We start from the raw sequence: 20,614 nt of genomic DNA, 5'->3' as shown, positions 1-20,614 counted from the left end.
GTGGGTGAATGACCAAGACAAAATATTGAAGTGCCTTTGAACAGGGTATGGTGGTAGATGCCAGGAGAACCGGTTTGTGTCGAGAACTGCAACGCTGCTGGGGTTTTCATGCTCAACAGTTCCCTGTGTGCATCAAGAATGGTCCACGACCCAAAAGACATCCAGCCAACTTGACACAACTGCGGAAAGCATGTAGGTCTAGGGTTGTCAACATCACACCCCAGCCTTCCTTGTTCCTCTAAAGGTCATCACCCTCTCTCAACCCCAGCCCCCATTTATCTTCTCTGCCTCAGTGGCCAGCTGCCTGTCTCTGGCTCTCTGCCTTACACAACGTCATCCAGCCCTGACCTGCTGCACCTCATTGATGCTCCTATTTACAGTGCATGTACTAGATTTCTACCACCCTGTGCCACCACTGTCAATCGACAATAATAGTAATAGCTTAATACGGACACAGGGTGGAGCTATAATGTCAGAATTAATCGTCATCATCATTATGAGGGCTTTCAAAAGAATTGTATGAAAATTGTATGAAGGATGTAATAATGACAATTTCCATTTACATGACCTTTAAACATACACACTTGTCCTACTACATATGGGCTTTGCATGAGCTATTCTTACATTTTTTCATCAACTTTTTAAATGAATTGTCTAATAAATATAATGTAGCGGTAGTATGAACACGCCCATTAAAATACAGAACAAAGGCATAGCAGTAGGTAGTCGTTTGAGATGTAATAAGTGATTAGGAAAGCACTATCTGAGTTTTATTTTGAAAAACAAGAAAACCCGGAAACTGATGGAAACAACTTCCGTTTATCACTGCCTGAATGGTATGTGGAGAGAACGGCAACTCAAGACCGGGAAGTGGGGCATCGAAATCAAATCTAGCTAGCTAACTTTTTTCAAGTATACCTTAGCTTCCTGTTGACTATTGTATGAGGCCGAGATGCAAAGTCAGGATCCATGCGAAAATTGTAAGTTAACGATAGAAATTGTTAACAAATTTGATAACGTAGCTAACGTGAGCTAGGTTTGGTGTGCGTTCGATGTTCAACATGGCGTATGCCGTATCTTGCCCTATGATCCCGCCCTGCCTGAAATGTAGTCCAGGCTAGCTGAAATGGTGGCACTGGCAAGTCCACGTATCTGCAATATCGATATGTCTGGACCGTTTCGAAATCGTCCATGACTTTATTTCACGCTATATCGTCAAATCAGCAGTTGCTTCATCCATTGTTGTACTTATTAATGATATGTACCCATTGTTTCTTGAAAAATACAACTTGTATGCCTCATGAGCTAAGTTCTACTGTCGTACACAATGATGTATATAAACCATTGGTCGTACTCTTATAACCCAAAATATAAGCCTGCTTTATTACAATGTTTGTCAACAATGTAATTGTAAACAAACACTACATAGCCTCAAAACATGACTAAAACTATAATTTTGATATCATGGATAGCTATTTCTATTTGAGTGGTTACATTTTTCCAGCCCCGTCCCTTAACTTTCTACCTTAACATGGGTGGAGAGTCGGGACTCCGCTTTTCATGGTTTCTACTGCTGGTGGTTACGTTAAATATCCCATTAACATAACATGTATTTTTACTAACGTTGGTCTAAAGTGTATTCACTTTTTAGCTAGAGCTTGCTAACTTGGTCCTATGAGTGCGTGCGCCTAGTCAGGGTAACCATGTGTCGGTTAACAACTTATTTTACGAATTTTAGGTCCCCCTCTTCTTCTTCCCTCTCTGCGTCTCTTCATTCCACCACTGCGGCTTGTCTCTGCAGCCATGTGGCAAGTGGTTCAACGAGGAGACGTTCAAGATTATGGGATGCTGGAGGAGTTTGTCACCATGGTTACAGAGATTGTGCCAGAGCTTTTGAGTTGCAGTCAGAGGGCCCAACTCATTCTGGGACTGAGAGCAAGGGTAAGAGATTGAGTGCAGAATGGGGAAAATAAACATGCGACAAGATGATGATGGTAGTCCTAGCCTTTAGCCCAAACATACACCTAGAACTCCTACATAGGCCTACATAGACCTAGAACTCCATACATAGACCTAGAACTACATAGACCTAGAATTCCTACACAGACCTAGTATTCCTACATAGACCAAGAACTCCTACATAGATCTAGAACTCCTAGCTATCTATTTGAGGTCTGAGCAGAACTTCTTCCATGTACAGTATGAATTTATATGCCTATCTATAATCAGAAGGCAGTTATTTTGCATCCTTTAGATCACTGAGCAGTCTACAAGAGCATGTTTCCTCCACCTTTAGATGCAGATATTTATAGTTATCATAGTAAACACCACAACGCACCCTGGGGCTACCCTAGCCTTTAGCTCTGACAAAACAGTGTAGACAGTTGACTCTGGCCTTAGACAACAGTCTGGTAATGGTAATTGACTGAGATGAAGACCCCGAAGCTGATTATCTCAATTGAATACTGACATTGGGCCTTATCTAGGCTATCTTTCATTTTCTCAAAATGTGTCCCAATGAGAACAGAGCAGTGCCTAGGAAGTGTGGGGTTGACCTTTGACCGACTACTGACTGGCCATTTGTCATTTCAGCTGGTTCTGGAGTTATGTCGCACTGAGCAGACATTAGACCTCACGAATATTCAAAAACACCTGGACAGGATCCGATCCCTCACATCCACTGAGGAAGCAGAGGTGAGTATCTTTCAAAGAGGGATTGGAGGTGAAGAATACATGCCTATGTCAGTGGGCACACTCACTGATGGGTAAATCCATTTGAATTCAATCACCTTTTGACAGAACCCCTTTTAATTTGAACAAAACCTTCCATACATATTTGTCCATTGTAGAAGTGCTCAGAAAGTGACTTTTTGGACCTGAATGCCAAAACATTCAAGAGATAAAGGTGCTTAAAGTTGACCTATTTTACATACTCGACCATACCATCATGTCTTCATCACTAAAAAAGATAACCAGTTGAGATTGATATAATTGAAAAACTTGCAAACAGGTTATTACTATTTTATAGTTACTTTAAAAAAAAGTTTTTTAATAATCATTGGCATTTTTTAACCATAAATGTAAATGATCTAAAAACACTTAAACTCAGATTCTTTTCATATTCACATATGTTGTAGGTCAGACCCTATTTTTACATCAACTGAAGTGTTTGTGTTAACCCCGCAATCGGTTGAGACATAACGTACTCTTAAATACAGGGTGCCATGTTGTGGCTGATAAATGTACTAAAATGGGAATCAAATTGAAATGTCTACTTTCAAATGGTACCACAAAAATTGTTGGAGGTCCACACATCAGAGAATGTTGACTGGATCGGAATATCTGTTGTTTTAAATGATGCTATCAATCCTCCATAGGAAACCTATTGTAATCATAGAAATATGGAAAATAGACATGGCCATTTTAAGTTGACATTTGACGGTGGGTGGTCCGGCGGTCATCTTTGTGGTAGAAAATTAAAGTAAACATTTCCATTCAATTAAAATAATTGAATGGAGGGGGGTGATTGGTACATTCAATACATTCTATTTCTATGATTGAAATGACACACACAAGAGCATGTTGTGTCTCAACCGATGGCGGGCTCAACACAAAAACCTCAGATGATGTCGTGACGGCAGGTAGCCTAGTGGTTAAAGGGTTGGGCCAGTAACTGAAAGGTTGCTAGACCGAATACCCGAGCTGACAAGGTAAAAATCTGTCGTTCTGCCCCTGAACAAGCAACCTAAGCCGTCATTGTAAATAAGAATTTGTTCTCAACTGACTTGCCATGTTAAATAAAAAATGTAAAGGTTTAAGCTACAACATAATTTGTTTATATATATATATATATATATATATATATATATTAATTTAAAAAATGTAAATATTTTTTTTTTTAAATTGACAACCTTTCTTGTAAGCTTTTAAATTATATCAAACTCAACCGTTTATCTTTTCCAGTGATGAAGACATGGATGGGGTATGCAAAATGGGTCAACTTTAAGCACCTTTACCTCCTGAATGTTTTGGCATTCAGGTACAATAAGTAACTTTCTGACCACTTCTTCCATATGTTAATATGTATGGATTTTTTTTATTTAAATCAAAACAGATGCTGTCAAAAAGTAATTGAATTCAAAAGGATTTAACCTGATGTCTGACTGGCTGGAGAGTCATTTTTAGGACCAATGGAAAATGATCTATAATGTGCTAACTCCACCCACCCGTGTCACCAGGCGATACCAAACCAATAGGCCCAACCAGACAGTATTGTGTGATTGAGTTGTCAGCTTCAGTGATGTAGTAGTTGTGCATGTTTTGTTGCAGTCAAGTGATGCAAGTGATGCATTTTTCATTGGTCCTCCATGTAGGTGGAATTATCTGAATCAAAGTTTGTGGAGCTGGTTAAATCTCTGCTGAAAGACCCAAGTGAAAGGGAGAACTTCTACCAGGTTTGTTTCTCCATTTACAGTTGAAGTCGGATGTTTACAAACACTTACATTGGAGTCATTAAACCAATTTTTCAACCACTCCACACATTTCTAGTTAAGAAAATATAGTTTTGGCAAGTCGGTTAGGACATCTACTTTGTGCACGACACAACTAATGTTTCCAACAATTGTTTACAGAAAGATTATTTCACTCAGAATTCACTGTATCACAATTCCAGTGGGTCAGAAGTTTACATACACTAAATTGACTGTGCCTTTAAACAGCTTGTAAAATTCCAGAAAATGATGTCATGGCTTTAGAAGCTTCTGACAGGCTAATTGACATCATTTGAGTCAATTGGAGGTGTACCTTAGGCCTTGAAATACATCCAATCTTCAAACTCAGTGCATCTTTGCTTGACATCGTGGTAAAATCTAAATAAATCAGCCAAGACCTCAGGTTCATCCTTGGGAGCAATTTCCAAACGCCTGAAGGTACCATGTTCATCTGTACAAACAATAGTATGCAAGTATAAACACCACGGGACCACGCAGCCGTCATACCGCTCAGGAAGGAGATGCGTTCTGTCTCCTAGAGATGAAAGTACTTTGGTGTGAAAAGTGCAAATCAATCCCAGAACAACAGCATAAGACCTTGTGAAGATGCTGGAGGAAACATGTACAAAAGTATCTATATCCACAGGAAAACGAGTCCTATATCTACATAACCTGAAAGGCCGCTCAGCAAGGAAGTAGCCACTGCTCCAAAACCGTCATATAAAAGCCAGACTATGGTTTGCAACTGCACATGGGGACAAAGATCATACTTTTTGGAGAAATGTCCTCTGGTCTAATGAAACAAAACTAGAACTGTTTGGCCATAACGACCATCGTAATGTTTGGAGGAAAATGGGGGAGGCTTGCAAGTCTCGAACACCATCCCAACCCTGAAGCACAGGGGTGGCAGCATCATGTTGCAGGGCTGCTTTTCTGCAGGAGGGACTGGTGCACTTCACAAAATAGATGGCATCATGAGGATGGGAAATGATCTGGATTTATTGAAGCAACATCTCAAGACATCAGTCAGGAAGTTAAAGCTTGGTCGCAAATGGGTCTTCAAAATGGACAATGACCCCAAGCATACTTTCAAAGTTGTTGCAAAATGGCTTAAGGACAACAAAGTCAAGATATTGGAGTAGCCATCACAAAGCCTTGACCTCAATCCCATAGAAATTTTGTGGGCAGAACTGAAAAAGAGTGCACGAGAAAGGAGGCCTACAAACCTGACTCAGTTACACCAGCTCTGTCAGGAGCAATGGGCGAAAATTCACCCAACTTATTGTGGGAAGCTTGTGGAAGGCTACCCAACATTTTGGACCCAGGTTCAACTATTTAAAGGCAATGCTACCAGATACTAATTGAGTGTATGTCAACTTCTGACCCACTGGGAATGTGATGAAAGAAATAAAAGCTGAAATAGATAATTCTCTCTACTATTATTCTGACTTTTCACATTCTTCAAATAAAGTGGTGATCTAACTCACTTAAGACAAGGATTTTTTACTATATTTAAATGTCAGGAATTGTGAAAAACTGAGTTTAAATGTATTTGGCTTCCGACTTCAATTGCAGTCTTTGCTCCATTTAGCCTTCACTACAGTTAGAACGTAGCCTGGTAGCAGATCTGCTTGTGATTTTACCTACTCCATTGTCAATGTTTGGCCTCACAATTCCATAAGGATTTGGCAAGAAAGCAGAAACAGACTGGCACCCAGCCTAGTTAGAACTCTGAGGGGCTGAGTTTTTATATTCTGAATGTTACATCCATGTACAGGACTGCATCTCCAATAACTGAAAGTACAATATTTAAATGTTCGAGTCCTTCTCATTCATACGTGCTGTATCTCCACCTCCAGGTGTTTGGTTTAGTTATGATTTCTTTGTTGATCAAACAAAAGGCTAAAACCTTCTGCTTTAGGATGTTGAAGTGGCTGTATGATGCTCTAAGACCAAAGGTAATATCAGTACACATTTTAGCCTAATTATTGACGTTAATTATTACATTAATTTATTCTCTCCTAGGACGTGTTCCCTGTGGAATTTGGGCCCAAGTATGACACTGCAATACAGATGCTGATGTTAGAATTCCTTTCCAGACTGGAGAAGTTACTTCCCATCCCAGACCTTGAACAGGTAATAAGAATGAATAACACCTTTATCTATTTAGCTTGGGGAATTAGAAGTCAAGAATACCAATCAGTAATCAATCATATTTTCATGTTTAAAAAACTGTGTTGGACATGAGCATGTAGTTGTTAATGCTTTTAAACCATGTTCCTCTTTCTCAAGACTGCCAACTTGTTAAATGCTGTCCCCTCTGCCCTGGAGAAATGTGTACAGTTTGTACCTGACCCCAAACAATTGAGGACCCTGCTCCAGTACCACAGAAAATGTGGACATTTGGACTCCATCCGTAAGTATCATACATATTTATAGAGGATCCATGGCTTGGATTGGTTCTGCAAAAAATGTCAAATGATGAGTGTCAGGTAGAGTAATTATGTATAGGAAATATATTATTGGTTATGTTTGTCTGGTAACAGTTTATATTTGAGACATTGATATAATTATCATATATGCTGTTCAATTTAACCTTCATTTTTTTCATTGTCCCCCTCTTTTGCATAAAAAGGAACTCCATCGTCCTTTGGTGACTTCATCCTCTCCTCTCTGTCTCTTCCTCCATATGTGCGAGTGGTGACTGCCCCACATGTAGACTCAGATACACAATCAGAAGGCATGAATTTGGAGGGAATGAAAGCAAGGGAGTTGTTGGAGAATCGAACAAAGGAAATCGATGTACTAGTCCCAGCAGATGAAGTTAGAAGATACATAATTACTGAGCCAGATTACGGTATGGACATGGAGTCTGCCGTTGGGGGAAATGACAATCAAGCTGTCACTGGCTTGAATTTACTCAGACCATCACAATTAAAACGAAGCAAAAGGCTGCAGATTAAGAATATGTTTTCAAAACGACGGAAACCTCGAAAGACCGATTCTTCCGGGCGTGCAAACAGACAGCCATCATCCTCCAAGGGTCGGCCCTCCCCAAAGAAGTCATGCAGAAGAGGCCCATTCAGTAAGACATGTGAAGTGTGTGGGAAGACTTTCACTCGAGTCACAGCCATGAAAAGGCATCAGCTAACCCACACTGGAGATCTCAAGTTTAAGTGCCTCATGTGTGAAAAAAGCTTCAGGGATGGTCATAATCTGAAGAGACACCAGAGGCGAGTTTGTGAAAAGGAGACAAACATGTTGGATGAAGATAAAAATGAGGAAGAGATCCCACAACCCTCAACTAGCAAACCTCAGATCCCATCACTCCTCAAGACTCCCTGTCCACCAGGGCCATCTCATCAAGGAACTCTGGACACTATCACAGCCACAAACACATGCTCTGTGTGTGGGCGGTATTTTGCTCGTACTTCCAGCTTGGTGAGGCACATGAGCTCCCACTCAAAAGAGCGTCCATTTGGGTGTGTCAATTGTGATAAGAGATTCAAGTATTCGTACGATTTGAAAAAACACCAGAGAGAATTGTGTCAGAAAGTGACCCAGGGAGATTTGTGTCAGGATGTTGATCAGAACATGGCACAACAAAAGAGTGGCCTGCAACCAGAGAAGGTTTTTCTTGCCACTGCAGAGAATCGAACCCAGGTAGATTCCAAAACCTGTTATGTCTGTGGTAAGATTTTGACTTGTACCTCACAGATGGAAAGGCACTTGAAATCTCACTCAAAGGCACGTCCCTTTAATTGTGCTATTTGTGAGAGAAGTTTTAAGTACAAAGATACCTTGAAGAAACATCAGGAAATCCTTGGCCACGAGGGCATCCTAGAAGACTTGGGTCAGAGTGTGGACCAGCAAGAAGTGGAAGTTAACACAGAGAGTTGCAGCAGTCCTCTCACTACCAAGGAAAACAACACTGAGCCCCTCATCACGGCTGCTACTTCAGTGCCGACTCTCAAAGAACCCAAACCATGCACTGTGTGTGGGAAGATTTTTAACCGTGCTTCAGTTATGGCTATTCATATGAGGTCCCATTCAGATGAGCGTCCTTATCAATGTGGCAATTGTGAACAGCGCTTTAAGTACATGCACAATCTGAATCAACACCAGAGATATATCTGTAAGGTGAACCGAGAAGAGTCCTCTCAGATGGTAGACCAGCACCAAGAGGAGGAGTCTAGTGAACTGGTGGCTGTTAATGCTGATACCCCAGAGACATCTACCAGTCGACTACAACTGGTTCACTGGTGTAAAAAATGTGGAAAGTGTTTCGATGACATCTGTAATTTGAAGCAACACCAGGAAAGTTCATGCAAAGAGGAAAAAATAAAGGTGGTCTTCCAATGTGAAAAAAGAAAGGTGGTCTTCAAATGTGATGATTGTGGGAAGGACTTCAAAGGTTCATCATCCCTAAGGACACACAAGCGAATTCACAACCCATTCTATTGCTCTGATTGTGGAAGGGTCCTCCCAAACTCCATTGCCTTTGACAGACACAAGTTGATGCAGCACAAGGAAATCCAGTGTACCATGTGTGAGAAGACCTTTACCCTGTTGGGGCGTCTGAGAGATCACTATCTGCATCAACATAAATTCACAGGCCCATACCCCTGCTCTCAATGTGAGAAAACTTTTACCCAGTTAAGATACCTTGTTGAACATGAGAGGGTTCATTCAGGAGAGTACCCTTACCAGTGCTCTGTTTGTCATGCAAAGTTCAATAAAGCTAATTCTTTAACAATACACAGTAGGAAGCACACAGGAGAAAAGCCGTTCCTGTGCTGGCAGTGTGGAAAGAGTTACAAGGATCGTGGAAACCTGTCAATGCATATGGGGACTCACTCAGAGGAGAGACCATTTTCTTGTTCGCAGTGTGACATGACTTATCGGACAAAGATTCAGCTGAATACACACATTGAACAAGTTCACGAGGGGGTGAGATACACCTGTGCAGTCTGTGGAAAGCAGTTTTTGAAAGCTGTGTCATTGATAAGACATGAACTCACTCACACAGGAGAAAGACCATGGCCATGCTCCTATTGCACAAAAACCTTCATCACTGCCAATGAAAGGAGATTGCATGAAAGATACCATACTGGTGAGAGACCATACAAATGCCAAGACTGTGGAAAGTCCTTCGTACAGTTATGTTTTCTGAAAGCACACCAACGACTTCACACAGGAGAGAAGCCATTTGCATGCAGTGTTTGTGACAAACGTTTCAGATTAAATTACCATAGGCAAAGACACGAGCAAACCCATACAGGAAAACAGAAGCCACATGTTTGTGCGGAATGTGGGTTGGCTTTCGCTCAAAGAAAGCGCTTGACTGAACACCAATGCACTCACTCCTTGAATTAAATTGTTCTTTTTTTTAAAGTCTAATGTTCCTTTGCATTGTTATTCATTTTAAGACTGTACAGTGGGGAAAGAAGTGAGGGAGACAAATTAGGGGCACAGACAGAAAGAAGGGCAGAGAAGGGTCTTGAACCCTCGTCACCAAGCATTACCACTCCGTTAGACTCTGGCATTTGAGTTCTTGTTGTGTACTATAAATAAAAAACAGGTTTAACACCTCAGGTTTGAATTAATATTCTATTTTTCAGCTTTGTTTTATCATTCCGTCGATAATTTCAATTGCTAATTTGTAGTATGTACAGAAAAGGATGAAACGTGTAAACTGTTGTTCTCAAATAACCACAACATTGCATTTTATGATCATGGCAATAATAAAGGAGGACATGAACATATCCATGTGTGTGTTTTCACATTTGTAACTTTTGAAAATATACACTTCATAGAGAAGTCAACCAATGCTTGCAAAAATATCTCTTTTATTAGGATCATTCAGGATCCTTACCGGTTAAACTGGAACAAAATGATTAATGACGTTTGATTTTTACTGCAAATTAGGCTATGGAATTAGGCTTCCCATCCATGGAAAGGATGGGAAGGGTATTCGGCATAAAGGCTATTGACATTTTTATTTTACAGTTTCGTTATATTTACTCCACGGTGGGTTATCTTAATTGTAATAATTATCGAAGGGTATGGCAAACCTATAGTAAGAGTTCTAATATGGCAAACCAAGTCAGTAACTGAATTTGCTGGAAAATATGTATTTCTAATAATGTACAACTTCACGGGGATTTGTTATTCAGAAATTTGTGGGCGGTAAACGCAACCGGAAATTGAACGGACTAAATTCACGGTCACACTGCTATTGAAGATAAGGTTTCAAACTTGCAAGCCTTTTAACGTAGAAATCATAGCTGTCACACTTAGCAACATTTCATGTTTTTGGGGTGAATATGGTATGAGGACGAGATGGACGAGAATCCTGACGAAAATGGTATTGTGAATTTTGTTAACTAGGCTTGGTGTGCTTGATGTTCAACATGGCGTATCCTTGCTAAATTTGCATTTGTCGTTCTTTTAGCATGGGAGGACTAGTATTTCAGAATCATCCACTGTTATGTTTTGTAAGGGATAGCCTGTTTAATAATAATTGATTGGATTTATGTAGTTATTCAGCGCGCTTTGCATTGTAGGAGAACATATAGGCCTAACGTTAACTTGACAAGAATGCATTGTTTTTACCACCCCAAAATAGTATTTTTAAACATATTCGAAATCGGGTGCGCGTTGTTGGCTTGTGCATGCAGTTCGCACGTTTGGGGCATCACCATAGGTTTCTTTGTTATTTGAAATCTGCTAAATTTTTAGTAAATATTTTAAATATGTATTTGAAGCAGCACTGTTTTATGTTAAATTCAACTTTGAATCTGTTCAGTATTCAATCAGGGTTGCGGCTCATATCAATTTCTTTAGCCCCGCACTGTATGTAGATGCTGAGATTGGGCTCCTTGGGACGTCCTTACCCTTACTTTATTACGTTTCAATTTAAATGGGGTGACGTCAGAGTTGGACGTCCAAAGGGATAATCTGTCCCCATTACAGGTGAGGCATATCAAGAAGCTGATTAAACAGCATGATCATTACACAGGTGCCCCTTGTGCTGAGGACAATAAAAGGCCACTCCAAAATGTTCAGTTTTGTCACACAACACAATGCCACAGATGTCTCAAGTTGAGAGGGAGTGTGCAATTGACATGCTGACTCCAGGGATGTCCACCAGAGCTGTTGCCAGACAATTGAATGTTCATATCTCTACCATAAGCCACCGCCAAAGACATCTGATGATGTCCCTGGAGGGGATGGCTGATGTCTTATCAGGTCTTAACCAACCATGCAAAAACATTTTTTTTGCATTCTTCATAACTTGTTTTGTACATAATATTGCTGCTACTGTCTCTTATGACCGAAAAGAGCTTCTGGACATCAGAACTGTGATTACTCACCTCAGATTAGACAGAGTTTTTCTAAAATGAGTCAGATTAGAGGGATATACTACAGACACCAGACCTAGATCCCCGCCACTCTCTGGAAAATATCAGGGTGTATTGTGAGGATCAGGCGACAAGTGGCTAATTTGCCTTTGCCTTCCGTCCTGCGAGCTAACGTTCAATTGCTGGAAAATAAATGGGAAGAACTGAAAGCGCGTATATCCTGCCAACGGGACATTAAAAACTGTAATATCTTATGTTTCACTGACTCGTGGCTGAATGACGACATTAAGAACATACAGCTGGTGGGTTATGCACTCTATTGGCAGGTTAGAACAGCAGCCTCTGGTAAGACACGGGGCGGGGCCAATGCATATATGTAAACAGCTGATGCATGATATCTGACCTGCTCACCTGAGGAAGAGTATCTCATGATAAGCTGTAGACCACACTATCTACCTAGAGAGTTTTTATCTGTATTTTTGTAGCTGTCTACGTACCACCATAGACGCTGGCACTAACAGCACACTCAATGAGCTGTATACCGCCATAAGCAAACAGGAAAATGCTCATCCAGATGCGGTGCTCCTATTGGCCGGGGGCTTTAATGCAGGGAAAGAAATTAGGTAAAACTGATTTGTTTCCCTACAGCACGTTAAATGTGCAACCAGAGGGGGGGACCACCTTTACTCCACACACAGAGATTTGTACAAACCTCTCCCTCGCCCTCCATTTGACAAATATGACCATAATTCTATCCTCCTGATTCCTGATTACCAGCAAAAATTAAAGCAGGAAGCACCAGTGACTTGGTCTATAAAACAGTGGTCAGGTGAAGCAGATGCCAAGCTACAGGACTGTTTTGCTAACACAGACTGGAATATGTTCTGGTATTCTTCTGATGACATTGAGGAGTACACCACATCCATCACTGGCTTTATCAATAAGTGAATCGAGGATGTCGTACCCACAGTGATTGCACGTACATACCCCAACCAGAAGCCATGGATTACAGGCAACATACGGCACTGAGATAAAGGGTAGAGCTGCCTCTTTCAAGGAGCGAGACTCTAACCCGGAAGCTTATGAGAAATCCCGCTATGCCCTCCGAACCATCAAACAGGCAAAGCTTCAATACAGGACTAAGATCAAATTGTACTACACCAGCTCCGACGCTCGTCGGATGTGTCAGGGCTTGCCAACTATTACAGACTACAAAGGGAAGCACAGCCGAGAGCAGCCAGATGAGCTAAATAACTTCTATGCTCGCTTCGAGGCAAGTAACACTGAAACATGCATGAGCGCATCAGCTGTTCTGGATGACTGTGTGATCACGCTCTCCGCAGCCGATGTAATACCTTTAAACAGGTTAACATTCACAAGGCCGCAGGGCCAGACGGATTATCAGGACGTGTACTCCGAGCATGCGTTGACCAACTGGCAAGTGTCTTCACTGACATTTTTCAACCTCTCAAGCAGACCACCATAGTCCCTGTGCCCAAGATCACTAAGGTAAACTGCCTAAATGACTACCAACCCGTAGCACTCATGTCTGTAGCCATGAAATGCTTTGAAAGGCTGGTCATGGCTCAATTCAAAACCATAATCCAAGAAATCCTAGACCTATTCCAATTTGCATACCGCACCAATATATCCACAGATGATGCAATCTCTATTGCACGCCACGCTGCCCGTTCACACCTAGATAAAAGGAACACCTATGTGAGAGTGCTATTCATTGACGACAGCTCAGCGTTCAACACCATAGTGCCTTCCAAGGTCATCACTAAACTAAGGACCCTGGGACTAAACACCTCCCTCTGCAACTGGATCCTGGACTTCCTTACGCCCCCCCCCAGGTGGTATGGGTAGGTAACAACACATCCGCCACGCTGATCCTCAACACGGGGGCCCCTCAGGGGTGCGTGCTCAGTCCCCTCCTGTACTCCCTGTTCACTCTTGACTGCATGGCTAGGCACAACTCCAACGCTGTCATTATGATTGCTGATGACACAACAGTGGTAGGCCTGATTACCGACAAAGATCAGACAGCCTATGGAGAGGAGGTCAGTGACCTGACCGTATGGCGCAAAGACAACAACCTCTCCCTCAACATGATCAAGACAAAAGAGATGATTGTGGACTACAGGAAAAGGAGGACCAAGCACGCCTCCATTCTCAGCGACAGGGTTGTAGTGGAGCAGGTTAGGCGCTTCAAGTTTCTTGGAATCCACGTAACCAACTCACTAACATGGTCCAAGCACATCAAGACAGTCGTGAAGAGGGCACGACAAAACCTATTCCCCCTCAGGAGACTGAAAAGATTTGGCATGGGTCCTCACATCCTCAATGTTTTACAGCGGCACCACCGAGAGCATCTTGATGGGTTGAATCACTGCCTGAAATGGCAACTATTCAGCCTTCAACCGCAAGGCACTACAGAGTAGTGCGTACGGCCCAGTACATCACCGTGGGCAAAGCTTCCTGCCATCCAGGACCTATATACAAGGCGTAGTCAGAGGAAGGCCCTAAAAATTGTCAGACTCCAGCCACCCTAGTCATAAACTTTTTTTCTCTGCTACTGCACGGCTTCTTCACCTGCAGGATCGACTGAGACCAGCCACCCAGACAGCTGATGAAACAGAAGTTTTTATGTCTGTAATAAAGCCCCTTTGTGGAGAGAAACGAATTCTGTTTGGCTGGAAATGACTTCCAATTGGGTGGGCCTACGCCCACCCATGGCTGCGACCCTGCCCAGTCATGTGAAATCCATAAATTAGAACCTAATGAATTTATTTAAATCTACTAATTTTCTTAAATGAATTGTAACTCAGTGAAATCGTTGAAATGGTATGTTTTTATATTTTTGTTCAGTATAGCATTTAGACCTCCCCTTCTAACTATACCTAGGATCTATGAATGTATACATCTGGTAAAGGTGACTGTACAGTGCAGTGTGATAACTTCTTAGCTAGCAAGACATCTGGGTGGCTTTATTTACAAATTATTTTCCTTTTTTTTTTTAGGTCCCCCTCTTCTTCTTCCCTCTCTGCGTCTCTTCATTCCACCACTGCGGCTTGTCTCTGCAGCCATGTGGCAAGTGGTTCAGCGAGGAGACGTTCAAGATTATGGGATGCTGGAGGAGTTTGTCACCACTTTGACCGACATTGTGCCAGAGCTTTTGAGTTGCAGTCAGAGGGCCCAACTCATTCTGGGGCTTCGAGCAAGGGTAAGAGATTGGGTTCAGAATGGGGAAAATAAACATGCAACACGATCATTGAGGTTAGTCTCTGACAACAATATTGTTGACTCTAGCATAAACCACCCAGCTGTTAAACATTGGCTGAGATGAAGACCCTGACACTGGTTTCTCAAATACTGCCGTTGGCCCTTAGCTAGGCTAGCTAACATTTTCTCCAAATGTGTCCCAATGAGAGCAGAGCAATGCCTACGAAGCGTGTGGTTGACCTTTGCTCTACTCCTGACTGGTCATCTGTAATTTTAGATGGTTCTGGAGTTGTGTCGCACTGAGCAGACAGCAGACCAAGACATTCAGCAACACCTGGACAGGATCCGAAGCCTCATATCCACTGGAGAAGCAGAGGTGAGTCTTTCTGGGAGGGAGCAGAGGCCTATGTCACTCTAAATGTTGTGTCATTGAGTTGTTAAATGTGATTATTTAATTGTTGTATGTGTTTTGTTGCAGTCAAGTGATGCAGAGGTGGAATTCTCTGAATCAAACTTTGTAGAGCTGGTTGAATCTCTGCTGAAAGACCCAAGTGAAAGGGAGAACTTCTACCAGGTTTGTGTTGCTCTTATACGGTGGGAAAGTATAAAAGCTTTGCTGGTCTAGGTTTTAGTGGCCTAGTTTTATATTGTTTCAAACCAATATAAATATAGGTATTATTGGCATTTTAGGTTCATTTATTCTCTCCTAGGATGTGTTCCCTGTGGAATTTGGGCCCAAGTATGACACTGCAATACAGATGCTGATGTTAGAATTCCTTTCCAGACTGGAGAAGTTACTTCCCATACCAGACCTTGAACAGGTAATAAGAATGAATAACACCTTTATCTATTTAGCTTGGGGAATTAGAAGTCAAGAATACCAAGTAATAATCAATAATATTTTCATGTTTAATAAACTGTGAGTCGGACATGAGTTTGTAGTGGGTTAATGATTTCAAACATGCTCCTCTCTCTCAAGACTGCCTCCTTGTTAAGTGCTGTCCCCTCTGCCCTGGAGAAATGTGTACAGTTTGTACCTGACCCCATACAATTGAGGACCCTGCTCCAGTACCACAGAAAACTTGGACATTTGGACTCCATCCGTAAGTATCATACAGTGTTCTAGATTGGTTGTGCCAAAATTGCAATTATAAATGGGGTAGTTTGGGTCTTGGATGCTGATTGGTTGATACCGAATTTCAGCCATGTGTATATCAAACAATTTGCCACAGGTATGATGTATAAATACTTGTTTACTGCTCTAATTACGTTGGTAACCAGTTTATATTAGCAATAAGGCACCTTTTTTGGGGTGTATGGCCAATATACTACTGCTAAGGGCTGTATACAGGCACTCCACATTGCGTCGTGCTTAGGGACAGCCCTTAGCCGTGGTATATTGGCCATATACCACACCCCCTCGGCCTTATGCTTAAATGTACCACACGCCCTCGGCCTTATTACTTGAATGATGTGTCAAGTAGAACAAATGTGACTTTTATCGGTAAAAGTTTATATTTGAGGCATTTACATAATTTGCATGTATGATGTTAGTCAACTACTGTTGCAAAAAAAGTGAATTCACAGTGGAACTTTTTTGTCATTGTCTCCCTCTTTTGCATAAAAAGGAACTCCATCGTCCTTTGGTGACTTCATCCTCTCCTCTCTGTCTCTTCCTCCATATGTGCGAGTGGTGACTGCCCCAGATGTAGATTCAGATACACAATCAGAAGGCATGAATTTGGAGGGAATGGAAGCAAGAGAGTTGTTGGAGAATCGGACAAAGGAAATCGATGTCCCAGCAGATGAAGTTAGAAGATACATAATTACTGAGCCAGATTACGGTATGGACATGGAGTCTGCCGTTGGGGGAAATGACAATCAAGCTGTCACTGGCTTGAATTTACTCAGACCATCACAATTAAAACGAAGCAAAAGGCTGCAGATTAAGGAAATGTGTTCAAAAGGGAGAAAACCTAAAAAAACTGGGCTTGCAAACGGACAGCCATCATCCTCCAAGGTGTGTCCTTCCCCAAAGAATTCATGCAGAAGAGGCCCATTCAATAAGGCATGTGAAGTATGTGGAAAGACATTCACTCGGGTTGCAGCCATGAAAAGGCATCAGCTAACCCACACTGAAAATCTCAAGTTTAAGTGCCACATATGTGAAAAATTCTTCTCGGATGGTCAAAGTCTGAAGAGACACCAGAGGCGAGTTTGTGAAAAGGAGCTAAACATGTTGGATGAAGATAAAAATGAGGAAGAGATCCCACAACCCTCAACTAGCAAATCTCAGATCCCATCACTCCTCAAGACTCCCTGTCCACCAGGGCCATCTCATCAAGGAACTCTGGACACTATCACAGCCACGAACACATGCTCTGTGTGTGGGAGGTTTTTTACTCGTACATCAAGCTTGGTGAGGCACATGAGCTCCCACTCAAAAGAGCGTCCATTTAGGTGTGTCAATTGTGGTAAGAGATTCAAGTATTCATACGATTTTAGAAAACATCAGGGAGAATTGTGTCAGAAAGTGACCCAGGGAGATTTGTGTCAGGATGTTGATCAGAACATGGCACAACAAAAGAGTGGCCTGCAACCAGAGAAGGTTTTTCTTGCCACTGCAGAGAATCGAACCCAGGTAGATTCCAAAACCTGTTGTGTCTGTGGTAAGATTTTGACTTGTACCTCACAGATGGAAAGGCACTTGAAATCTCACTCAAAGGCACGTCCCTTTCATTGTGCTATTTGTGAGAGAAGCTTTAAGTACAAAGACTCTTTGAAGAAACATCAGGAAATCCTTGGACACGAGGGCATCCTAGAAGACTTTGATCTGAGTGTGGACCATCAACAAGTGGAAGTTAACACAGAGAGTTGCAGCAGCCCTCTCACTACCAAGGAAAACGACACTGAGCTCCTTATCAAGGCTTTTACTCCAGCACCAACTGCCAAAGAACACGCATGCACTGTGTGTGGGAAGATTTTGGACTGTGCTTCTCATTTAGCTACTCATATGAGATCCCATTCAGAAGAGCGTCCTTACCAATGTGTCAACTGTGAGCAGCGTTTTAAGTACAAGCAAAGTTTGAATCAACACCAGAGATATATTTGTAAGGTGAACCGAGAAGAGTCCTCTCAGATGGTAGACCAGCACCAAGAGGAGGAGTCTAGTGAACTGGTGGCTGTTAATGCTGATACCCCAGAGACATCTACCAGTCGACTACAACTGGTTCACTGGTGTAAAAAATGTGGAAAGTGTTTCGATGACATCTGTAATTTGAAGCAACACCAGGAAAGTTCATGCAAAGAGGAAAAAATAAAGGTGGTCTTCCAATGTGAAAAAAGAAAGGTGGTCTTCAAATGTGATGATTGTGGGAAGGACTTCAAAGGTTCATCATCCCTAAGGACACACAAGCGAATTCACAACCCATTCTATTGCTCTGATTGTGGAAGGGTCCTCCCAAACTCCATTGCCCTTGACAGACACAAGCTGATGCAGCATAAGGAATTCCAGTGTACCATGTGTGAGAAGACCTTTACCCTGTTGGGTCGTCTGAGAGATCACTATCTGCATCAACATAAATTCACAGGCCCATACCCCTGCTCTCAATGTGAGAAAACCTTCACTCAGTTATCATACCTTGTCATCCACGAGAGGGTTCATTCAGGAGAGTACCTGTACCAGTGCTCTGTTTGTCATGCAAAGTTTAATTCAGCAAATTCTCTAACTATACACAGTAGGAAGCACACAGGAGAAAAGCCGTTCCTGTGCTGGCAGTGTGGAAAGAGCTTCAAGGCTGCTGGAGAACTGTCGGTGCATATGGGGACCCACTCAGAGGAGAGACCATTTTCCTGTTCGCAGTGTGACATGTCCTACAGAACAAAACTTCAGATGAATTCACACATTGAACAAGTTCATGAGGGGGTGAGATACCCTTGTACAATCTGTGGAAAGCAGTTTTACAAAGCAGTGTCATTAAAAAGACACGAACTCACTCACACAGGAGAAAGACCATTTCCATGCTCCTATTGCACAAAAACCTTCATCACTGCCAATGAAAAAAGGCTGCATGAAAGATACCATACTGGTGAGAGACCATACAAATGTCAAGACTGTGGAAAGTCTTTCATTCAGTCAGGTTACCTGAAATCTCACCGACGTCTTCACACAGGAGAGAAGCCATTTGCATGTAGCTTTTGTGATAAAAGTTTCAGATTGTCTTATCATAGGTTAAAACACGAGCGAACCCATACAAGAAAAAATAAGCCACATGTGTGTGGAGAATGTGGGTTAGCTTTCGCTCAAAAAAAGCGCCTGACTGAACACCTATGCACTCACCCTGGGAATTAAAATAGATTTATTTATTTTTTGAACTCTGATGTTCCTTTTTATTGTTATTAATTTTAAGACGGTACAGCAGGGAAAGTAGTGAGGTAGAAGGAAAGTAGGGGCACAGACAGAAGGGCAGAGAAGGAGTTTGAACCCTCGTCACCAGGTATATGTGGACCGGAGTCAAAAGCATTACCACTCTGGCATTTCAGTTCTTGTTGTGTACTGTAATATATATATATATATAAAACACTGGTTTAACACCTTTTGCTTTTAATAGTTTTTTTGTTTGTTGTTCATTTAATCTTTTTTTCATAATTCCCTATATAATTTCAATAGCTAAATTGTAATGTAAACTGTTATTCTCAAATAACTACAACATTGCATTTTCTGACAATAGCAATAATAAAGGAGGACATGAACATATCTGATTTAAAAACGTGTGTATTCACATTCATATCTTGCACAGATTCACTTCATACATTTCTGCAAGCGTTGGTTGAATTTTGTATCAGTCATATTTGTATCATTCAGGTCAGCATCGCTGGTCCTCAAATGTCCCAGTGACACTGGAACAAAAGTATGAATGACTTTTGATTTAACTGAAAGGAAGGCTAATCCATAGAAAGGTCCTTTTGGAAGAAGGGTATTTTTTTCGGGCATATTGGCTTTTTTACATTTTTATCCAAAAGGGTAATGGAGAAATAATTCATCCAAGTTTGGAATATTTGTGACCTGTTGGCCTTACTCAGGCCTTCTTTAAACCACTAAAACTGTCTCCGCATGGCAATTATTTTGGGCACGTGAGTCAGCAACATGACAGCATACACGAACAGCACAAATTATATACTCATAACCAAGTGCAACACCATGGATGCTCGAGTGGATCACGTTTGTTAAATCAGTGACCAACCTTTCAAACTTGCATTGTGGGGATAAACATGTTCCGACATGCGTCTACATGTGGACTGCATGAACTTTACAACAACATGTGATCAAAAGTCACGAAGTTTTGACTGCAGTCGACTTCCAATGTTCTGCAGTTGCTCCTCACCAGCTCCTCATCGCCTGCGTTGTGGGAGGCACTCATTTCCTTAAATGTACTATCAGTTTTTCCCCCCACCAGTACCACGATATTTTCCTGCCAAAAAACGTGATAAAAAAATGTACTAGCTACCATGGTACAAAAATGAACAATGGTAATA

At 41.7% G+C, this 20,614-nt stretch overlaps 2 protein-coding genes across 3 annotated transcripts; both read left to right on the top strand.

Moving 5' to 3' along the window:
- The first annotated feature begins 810 nt into the window (after positions 1–810).
- Positions 811–10,255, top strand: LOC135515657 (zinc finger protein 420-like). 2 transcript variants are annotated; one of them, XM_064939324.1, is made up of 7 exons: positions 811–980; positions 1,739–1,941; positions 2,593–2,694; positions 4,374–4,454; positions 6,516–6,626; positions 6,822–6,906; positions 7,126–10,255. In XM_064939324.1, the coding sequence occupies exons 1-7, from the start codon at positions 953–955 to the stop codon at positions 9,864–9,866; spliced, it is 3,351 nt and encodes a 1,116-aa protein (XP_064795396.1). In that variant the 5' UTR covers positions 811–952; the 3' UTR covers positions 9,867–10,255. The 2 variants fall into 2 exon arrangements, with proteins under 2 accessions (XP_064795396.1, XP_064795395.1); XM_064939323.1 differs by having other exon boundaries at positions 6,783–6,906.
- A 435-nt stretch (positions 10,256–10,690) lies between these two features.
- LOC135515656 (zinc finger protein 585A-like) lies at positions 10,691–19,862 on the top strand. The gene is made up of 7 exons (XM_064939322.1): positions 10,691–10,857; positions 14,878–15,080; positions 15,357–15,455; positions 15,558–15,653; positions 15,790–15,900; positions 16,059–16,182; positions 16,708–19,862. The coding sequence occupies exons 1-7, from the start codon at positions 10,833–10,835 to the stop codon at positions 19,428–19,430; spliced, it is 3,381 nt and encodes a 1,126-aa protein (XP_064795394.1). The 5' UTR covers positions 10,691–10,832; the 3' UTR covers positions 19,431–19,862.
- The last annotated feature ends 752 nt before the right edge of the window (positions 19,863–20,614 follow it).

Source organism: Oncorhynchus masou, chromosome 27 (assembly GCF_036934945.1).
Source record: "Oncorhynchus masou masou isolate Uvic2021 chromosome 27, UVic_Omas_1.1, whole genome shotgun sequence".
In the NCBI taxonomy this organism is placed as follows: Eukaryota; Metazoa; Chordata; class Actinopteri; order Salmoniformes; family Salmonidae; genus Oncorhynchus; species Oncorhynchus masou.
Note: the sequence above shows the minus strand (reverse complement) of the source record. Positions and strands in the feature narration are given on the sequence as shown.